Below are 8,999 nucleotides of genomic sequence, written 5' to 3' on the forward strand. Positions count from 1 at the left end.
GTGTGGAATGTGTGAGGAACCACACTGAAATGGGAGAGGAAGTATGTGAAACGGTGCGGGGACCTGTGTCTGTGAACTTGGAGGAGTTCCATGTGGGACTGTGTGAAAAACTGGTGACTTATGAGAGGAATTTTGTGAGGAATTGTGAGGGATTATGTGGGGAAGTGTGTAGAGGGAACTGTGTGGAATTATATGAGGAATTCTGCAAGGAACCTGTGGGGACTGTGAGGAACTATGAGAGAAACTGTGTGAAAAACTGAGGGACTGGGAAGAACTGTGTGAAGTAATGTGTCAAGAACTGTGAGAAAATGAGACGAACTCTTTGAGGACCTGTAAAGGAACTGTGGGAACAGTATGAGGCAACTTTCCATGGAAGTGTGTGAGGAAGTGTATAGGGAACTGTGTAAGGGACTTTGTGGAACTGTGTGAGGGAACTGTGGTGAACTGTATGGGACTGTGAGGAGCAGGGTGGGAACCTATACAGGAAGTGTGTGGGGAACTGTTTGAGGAACTGTGAGAAATAGTTTGAGGATATACATGAGAAACTGCATGATTCTGAGGATTTCCATGAAGAATTGTGAGGAACTGTGGGAGGAACTATGTGAGGAGTTGTGAGAGGAACTGTGTGTAAGTAATGAATCGTGAGGCACTTCACAGAACTGTAAGAAGGGTGTGAAACTGTGTGGGCAGACTGGGAATTGTGTGAGTGACTTTTGAGGAAATTTTTGGAGAACTGTGAGGAACTCTGGAATGATGGGGGGAACTTTGTGGGGAAGTATGAGGAACTGGGTAGAACTGTGTGAGGGAACTGTGAGGAAGTGAGAGAAACTGACAAACTGTGTAGAACTGTGTGGGGAGCTGTGTGGAGAATTGTGAGGAAATGTATGTGAACTCTGTGAGAAACTGTGTGGAACTGTGAGAAGTATGTGAAATGGTGTGGGGAAGTATGGGGGCTGTGAGGGAACTGTATGGAAAACTATGTGAGGGACAATGAGCAGTCCCTCACACAATTCTCCTCAGTTACTTACAGAGTTCCCCACACAGTCTCAATGCAGTTCTTCACACTGTTCCTGGCACAATTACACACACACACTTCCCACATAGTCAGTGGGAAAAGGAATGTGAGGAACTATGAGAAACTTTCTGGGGAAATGCATGCAGAACTGTGTAACAGACCAAGTCAGGGATTTGTGTGGAGAAGTGTAAGAAACTTTGAAGGAATCTGTATGAAAGTGTGTGGGAAATTGTGTAGGATCTGTGCGAAAAGTGTGTGTGTAGAACTGTATATGGCACTGTGTGGACTGTTGGGAACTGTGAGGAACGGTATGAACTATGAGAAACCGTGTGGACCTGGGTGAGAAACTGAAGAATTGTGAGGAACTGTATGTGGACTTTGTGGAACCGTGAAAGGAAGAAATTGTGTGGGGAGCTGTGTGAGGAACTATGAGAGGATCTGAGATGAAAACTATATAAGGCACCAGGTGAATTCTGTGGAGGATGTGAGGAATTATGAGGAACTGTAAGGAAATAGATGTAGACTGTATGAAGAATTTTGAGGAACTCTGTGTGCACTGTGTAAGGAAACACGTGGAATGGTGTGGGGAAACTAAGTGAGTAACTATGTGAGGAAACTGAGGAACTGTGAAGAATTGTGTGACGAACCATTTGAGGAACAGTGTGGGAAGTAGGCATAGAATACTGTGTTAGGGGTGGTGTGAAGGATTATGTCAGGAACTGAGAGGAATTGTGTGAGGATCTGAGAGAAACTATATGAGGAACTGTGTAAGGAACTGTGAGAAGAGCTGTTTGAGAAACTGTATGTGGAACTGTGTATAGAGTTGTGCGGTACCGTGTGTGGAATTGGAAGAGTTGTGAGGAACTGTGTGAGGAATTGTGTAAAGTCTGTGTGAGGAAATGTGGGGGAAGTGTGAGAAGCTAGATGAGAAAGTGAGGAACCATTGGGAACTGTGTGAATTGTGAGAAACTATGTGGAACTGTGAGAGGAAGAATGCAAAATGGTGTGGGGACTGTGCAAGTGCTGAGGACGTTTTCAGGAATTGTGAGGGACTGTGTGGAATTACGGGCGGAAGTGTGAGGAGCTGCATCGGGACTGTGTAGGGAACTCTTTAAAAAGCAGAATTGTGTGAGGGATTGTGGGGGGAACTATGTTAGGAGCTGTAAGAAGCTCTTTGGGGAAATGTGTGAAGAACTGTGAAGGACTGTGCCAGGAACTGTGAGGAATCGTGTGGAGCTATATGAGGAACTCTGTAGAGATCTGTGTGAGGAGCTAGCTGGAACTATGTAAAGAACTATATAAGGAACCGTGAGAGAGGAACTGTGTCATGAACTGTGGGATGCATTGTGTGACAAATTGTGCAGAGTTGTGTGATGGACCTGGAACTGTGCAGGGTGCTGCGGGGAACTGTGTGAGGGAGTGAGTGAGGGACAATGAGGGAATATGTGAGGCACTATGGGAACTGTGTGAAGTGGGGGGTTTGCAATAGAAACTTTTTCAGGAATTGAGTGAGAAAGTTTTTGAGGATCAGGGTCTGGAGGAGGGAGCATGGAGGCATGTAGATGATGAGGCCAGAGAAGGGCAGGGGCCTGATCCGAGGTCTTTAGTCTGTTGTCAGGAACTAGCTGATTGTGGTTTAATGGGGAGCAGTGGATGGGTTTTCAGCAGGCTCAGGTTGCTGCATGAAGGATAGATGGGGAACGGCATGGCCTGGTGTGGCAGTCAGGAGACTGGAAGTCAGTGGTGCAAAAATCCAGGTGTGAGATGATAGAGGCTGGGAAGGCAGAGGAGAAGGGAGAGCAGCGGGTAGTTCTGGGAGGTGCGGGAGCATGACTGAACAGTGGCTGCTGCTGGATGGAATGAACAATGGTGATGGAGCGACGGAACTGAAGGTGACTCCTGGTCCTTGCAGAAAGGACTGCGTGACCGTAGGGCATTTACCGTGGAAATGAGGAATATGACAAATGTGGCAGAGGGTTCAGCCTCAGGAATTAAGTAATCAAAAAGCAAAGTAGAAATACAGTTTTCATCCACCAAGTCTCAACAGATTAAAAACGGCCTTCAGTACTGAGGAGCTGCTAGGAGATGGACACTCAAGCCCCGCCTACAGCGAAGCCGGCACAGCATTTTGGGAAGCCATTCTGACCTCGTGTCTCAAGAGCTTTCAAAGTTATGTTCTCCGAGAGCTAGCGGAGCTCCTCTTGGAAATCATCCTGAAGAACAATGACAGATGAGCTTGTACCCAGAGAAACGGCACAGCCCTGTGCTAGCGCGCCTGTGTGCGTCTCCCTGGGTGGGGAGTCCGGGCGGCAGGCGCCACATCTGCTGGCCACTGCGGGTGCTCAGCAAATACTTTTCAGCAACTCTATACATGAACTAGGAGACATAGGAAAGTAACTGAATATCCATGATCAGTGGACTCCTTCAGTCAGTCCATAAGTCGTGTCCATAAGAAGCAATAATTCCCAGCAGCCATTACATGGGCCTGAGTCCACATTCTGAACGACCTGCATTCACTTTAGTAGAGGAATAAAGAGCCACAGGAGTAGCTAGGAATGTGGAGGATGCTTCATCCTGAGGGCAGGGGTGGGGGAGCAGGTTCTAAAGAAGGGGCTTGTGCCTGGACTGCAGGGGAGGGAAGGTGAGTTCCATGTGGAGAGAGAGGTGAGCCGATGGGCACTGGCAGAGGCCTGGAATGCTGCATAAAGTGGTGGGGCCTTTTCTTTTTAGTCAGCAGAACTGACAGTACTGCTTGAGGAGGGGGCGATGGGCTCAGATTGGTCCTTTTGACAGAGTGGAGAGAGGACATCGGCTCTGTCCGGCTGTGTGGCCCAGATGTGCGACGGGATGGACTAGGGAGGAACCTGAGGGGGTGTGACAGCAAGTCTGGTTCTGGCCCTGAGTGCAGGTGCCTGGGGGTAGCACCCTAAGGGTCAGGTGGGGAGAGGCCTTGAGAACTGGCCCAGCCCTGCCCTCCACGGCAGCCTTTGGCTTTGGGGACCCACCCCACAGACCCTGTGCTTTGCCCCCTCCATCTCCCTTCCCCTCCAATGGGCTCAGGGTTGACCTTGAATGTTCTTCCCTCACAGAACAAGAAAAAGAAGAAGACAGATTTCATTCCATACAGAGATTCCGTGCTGACCTGGCTCCTCCGAGAAAATCTGGGTGAGGACTCTCGGGTTCACTTACCCCTAGGGTTCTGATTTCCACCCCGAGCCATTGTCCTGCCTTAGGGGTGTCCAGCCACCAGGAGGCCTCTCACCCTTTCTGGGCCGAGGCTGAGGCAAACCTGAGGGATCCTTCTGGAGGCCAGCAAAGGGCTAAGGAGAGCAAGTGCGGGGAAGCAGGATGGCCCATGGGGCCACAGAACACACACACCTATGTCGGGGCTCCTGCTTCGAGCCCGTGACATCCAGACCAAGTACCACCCCTTGCTGGGACTCCAGATTCCGGGGAGCCCTGCTTGCTTGCTGGGCTTTTGGTAGGTGCCATCTGTCACCCCTTCTCCTTGAGTTCTGAGCCCCTAAGACACAGATAGAGAGATAGAGACTGAAGTGTCCCAATACTGATCCCTTTCCTCCCAAAAATAACCTCAGGGGTCCTCCCTGGCTATGTTCACAGTTTGGGAGGCTGATGCCCAGGAAAGTAAACTGAGTCTTGGGCTGACCCAGTGAACACAGGCAGCTGGGACCTACAGACTTCCTCAGCTTCGTGGCTACGGTGTAGGAGCCCTGCTGGCCGACCCGGCACCCCAGAACCAGCCTGGCTGATCCTCCACTTGGGCTGGTGACGGGTACCACATCAGGCCTCCCGGGTGCTCCCGGGGGGTGGGCGGGCCCCCCTGAGAGTGGATGGTAGTGTCCTAGGAATGTGTTCCTTCCCCTGGGACGTGGACCGGAAGGAGGCCTCTGCCACAGGGTAGGGGCAGGGGGAGCCCCTGTGTAGCCCAACCTGGCACCTGGCGTGGCTCCGCACCCCAAGCCCTTCTTCACACTGTCACCTCACAGTTCGTGTGGGGGTCATGTTCCTGAGGGCTGCCCGGGCCGCTGACCTGCCCGCACCCCCTGCCCAGTGCTCACTGTGTCCTGAGCCTTCGAGTGATCTGTTAGCCTCAGAGCTGAAGCCCAACCATCAGTTTCCTCACGCGGTGCGCTACCTGACGCCAGGCTCGGCGCTGTCCTGGGCCAGGACTCTGGACATGGAATATTAAGGAAAAATATTCCAAAAGAGAAAGATAAAAATGAAAGAATCATTGCATCTTGAATTGAAATGAATGTTGAGTTTCTAAAGAAATTATCCCGACCCTTGCAGTAAATGCTGTAAAATCTGCCACAGCTCCCCCCCACTTGGTTATGGGGAGGGAGCCTGGCTATTGTAAAATAGCCCCAAATGTGAGAAAAGCATGCTATAGAAGAAAAATAACTGAGGTGCCCACTGCAGTAGTGAAGGCCAGACCCCCCTGTTCACACAGTGGCCCGTGACTCGGTTTACCTGTCTGGGCCTCAGCCTCCCCAGCAGCAAAGATAGGAGGGGACGGGGGAGAGAGGAGCCCCCACGACCCGGCCGTCTTCCCACAGGTGGGAACTCGAGGACGGCGATGGTGGCGGCCCTGAGCCCTGCAGACATCAACTATGACGAGACTCTGAGCACGCTGAGGTGTGTTCTCGAGCAAGGCGGGCTCCGCCCCCTGCCTGGCTCCGGGAGGGCGTGGATCCCTGACCGAGGCAGGAGCACCGCTTTGGGGGAGGTCATCTCATCTGGGGCTCCTTAAGGCTCCAAGTGGCTGTTGGGGGCCCCTGGGTCTTCACGGGCCCGTTCCATTCCCACCACCCATGGGACTCCGAGCGGCCCAGGACCCCTGTGGTACCAAACCAGGTCTTTAATGAGCAGAGGGGCACAGGTGTGTTCCAAAGGTCCCTCTGGCTGCAGGGCGGGCAGCCTGGGTGGGGAGCCTGGGTGCTGGCCCTGAAGGAGTTTGCTTGGCTGACCAGGTCACACGTGGCGTGGGTCCTGATGTAGGTCCATGCTCACACACCTGTGACACTTGGGTGTGCAGGCTAAAGACACACGCGTGTGGGCATCCTCATATTCCCCCAGCGGGAGACTTGCTCCCTCCACCCTGGGGACCACAGGTCCAGGTGTGAAAGCCCCACCACGCGGAGAGGTACCACCCCATCCCTGCTCCTCCTGGGGACTCAGTCCCCCCAGTAGGGGGGCAGAGCTAGGTGACCGCACCTGTAGCTCTCTGGCCAGTGGCCCCACTGACTCCAAGGGGGCTGACCCCTGCTCTGGGTCCAGCCCCCGGGTCCCAGCTGCCGAGGCCCTCCCCAGCACGGCTCTGCCCCGGGCAGGGCTCTGGGCCCCTTTGGGCCGGCCGGCCACCGGCACAGCCCACAGCCCCCTTGGCCGTCCAGGTATGCTGACCGGGCCAAACAGATCCGCTGTAACGCCGTCATCAACGAGGACCCGAACAACAAGCTGATCCGTGAGCTGAAGGACGAGGTGACCCGGCTGCGGGACCTGCTGTACGCCCAGGGTCTCGGGGACATCACCGACAGTGAGTGTCTGTGCTGCCTGTCCTGGGCAGGGCGGCCTGGCTGGCTGGGGCCGGCCAGGCTGCCCTCACGGCCCTGACCTGAATCCTAGCCCTGCTCGGAGTCCCCGGGCAAGCCACCTCGGGGGGAGGCTGTGGTTTCTGGCCTCGGCCGGGGTGGACGGACTGCATGGTGTGGGTTTGGCGCCAGCCCAAGCAGGCCGCAGACGGTTTCCCTGGAAGCCACATTGGCGTGCCGTGGGTGCTGGGATTGCAGCGGTCCCCGAGTGTCCGCCGAAGACCCCACCACCCAGCCTGGTGCCCGGCCTGCGATGGGCGGGCCTCAGACCCTCTGGAGACAAACCTGTTCTTCTGTTTCTCTGTCTCTCCTCCCTCCCCCACGCCTCCCCTCCCCTTAGCCAACACTGTGCCCGGAGGACCCAAATGTGTGTATCCCCCTTGCTGCTCTCTGCTTCCCTGCTTCTGTCCCTGCTCCGCGGGGTATGGGGCAGCACGGCAGGGAGGCGCCGGCCCAGCCCTCCTCTGCCTTCCCCCCTTGCAGGGGCTGGGACAACAGCTCTCTTGCTCACAGGCACCATCCTGGTAGAGGCAGGACCCACTACCTGGTGCGCCTGTGCTCCTGGCTCAGCCCATGTCTGTATGGGAGACTGAGGCCCCAGGGAGGTCCGTGCAGCCAAGGCCTTCTCAGGCTGGAAGTGGCTGAGCTCGGCCTGTCTGAGCGCTCTGGACTCCCAGAGGCCTGGGAAGCTCAGAATGGTAGCTAGCACCAGAGGGCGGGGAGAGCTGGAGGGCCTGAGGAGCCGGGGCTGCCCCCTGGCTCCCAGCTCCGGCCTCCCCCCGGCCCCCCACATGCCGAAGCCCCTTCCCCTGGAAATGCTGAGTGAGAATACCGGGCCAGAGCCTCCCAGCCTGTTTCCTTCTGGCCTTGGGCCTGTGGCTTGGTGCCTCCCTGACCCAGGGCTGCAGGGCGCCCTCGTTCTGCCTAGCGCCCCGTGCTGTCCTATGTTTGCTGCTGCTCTGCTGTGTGTCTGCTTCTGCCAGGAGGGGTCTGGGCACCTCCCCCACCAGGGGCGTCCTAGCCCCAGGTCCCAGGTCTCAGGGGGCATGGAGCCTGGGGCGACCCAGAGCAGGCTCTTCAGGGTGGAGGAGTAGGAGCTATCTCGGGGGTCCCACAGTTCACCTCTCCTCCAAGGCGTTCTCGGGGCCGAGTCCTGTGCTCAGTGGGGCTGGACAGTTAGAGCCGCATGGTCCCCGCAGCTCGGGGACACATGGCGGGCCAGGCGGGTGATGGGTACGGGGGGGGCGGAGGGGGGCGCCCATGGCAGAGAGGGTGAGGCCGGGTGTCAGGGCTCTGGGTGCAGGAAGGCCACAGGGCAGTGAGAGCAAAGGCCAGGAGACAGGGTGGGGGTGCGGAGACTGCCAGGCGGCCGGGGAGCGGGTGTGGGGAAAGCAGGAAGGCCGCAGGCCCAGGCAGGGTGGGGGTGGGGAGGGTAGAGAGGAGCTCGAGGGGGTGCCCTGCTGCTGCCGGCGTGCTGGGAGGGCTCTGGGGGCTGGGTCCCCTGGCGGGCAGGTGGCAGGCCGCCTTGCATGTGCTTGTCCGGCGCTGGGCCCCAGGCTGCACCTGCTGGGGGCTTCCGTTTCCCGCCTCTCTTCACCCTCCTCTTGCTTTTTTCCCAACTTGGTCTTTCTTTTCTCTCCCTCCCATCTGTCTGCCCGCCCTCGCCTTCCCTTCCTCCCGTAGATATTTCCGACCTTGAGAACAATAACCGTAACCGTGGCGGGGCAGAGTTGAGTCCAGCCCCTGACAATCTCTCCACAGTGACCAACGCCCTGGTGGGCATGAGCCCCTCGTCCTCGCTCTCGGCCCTGTCCAGCCGTGCCGCCTCCGTGTCCAGCCTGCACGAGCGCATCTTGTTTGCCCCGGGCAGTGAGGAGGCCATTGAGAGGCTGAAGGTGAGGGCGCCGCCGGCGGGGGACGGCACCCCCTCTAGGGGCCTGTGCACCGGGGGCGGGGCCCGAGGCCTCTCCTCCTGGAAGGGGTGCGCTGACGGCACGGGGTGGGCTTGCTTAGAGGCGGGGCAGGGGTCCCGGGGGCTTCTGCGCTCCCGCCCAGGTGTTCTGTGCTCACATCTGTGACCCCATGGTGGGCCGGCTGGGTTTTAGGTTGTGGGCTCAGCGTTCCTCTAGGGAATGACTGTGGGGTGCTGGGCTGTGCGGGGCTGGGGGTGACTTAGCAGACAAACACGCAGAGGCTGGACCGAGGCTGGGGTGGGGCACTGGGTGGGTGGGTGACTCTGGGGCGTAGGGCCCACTGGGGTGTGGGGCTGGGAAGGAAGCCAGGAGCTGGTGCTGATGTTGGAAGTGCTTGTCATCTGGTCCCGGCAGTGGCTGAGGGACATCTGTGCCTCAGAACCAGTCTCAGTGTCCCGC

General features: G+C 57.0%; 1 protein-coding gene across 18 annotated transcripts in view; it reads left to right on the forward strand.

Moving 5' to 3' along the window:
• KIF1A (kinesin family member 1A) overlaps positions 1-8,999 on the forward strand; it is a 96,213-nt gene that overhangs the window by 39,701 nt on the left and 47,513 nt on the right. For 10 of the 18 annotated variants that reach the window (XM_032387814.1, XM_032387934.1, XM_032388012.1 and 7 more), the window contains exons 11-15: positions 4,105-4,180; positions 5,593-5,671; positions 6,430-6,572; positions 6,968-6,994; positions 8,311-8,522. In XM_032387814.1, coding sequence (XP_032243705.1) covers positions 4,105-4,180; positions 5,593-5,671; positions 6,430-6,572; positions 6,968-6,994; positions 8,311-8,522 — 537 coding nt within the window. The remainder of the gene's footprint in view (positions 1-4,104; positions 4,181-5,592; positions 5,672-6,429; positions 6,573-6,967; positions 6,995-8,310; positions 8,523-8,999) is intronic. The other 8 variants (XM_032388261.1, XM_032388588.1, XM_032388845.1 and 5 more) reach the window with 2 other exon arrangements.

This window comes from Phoca vitulina, unplaced genomic scaffold (genome assembly GCF_004348235.1).
Source record: "Phoca vitulina isolate PV1807 unplaced genomic scaffold, GSC_HSeal_1.0 scaffold1, whole genome shotgun sequence".
In the NCBI taxonomy this organism is placed as follows: Eukaryota; Metazoa; Chordata; class Mammalia; order Carnivora; family Phocidae; genus Phoca; species Phoca vitulina.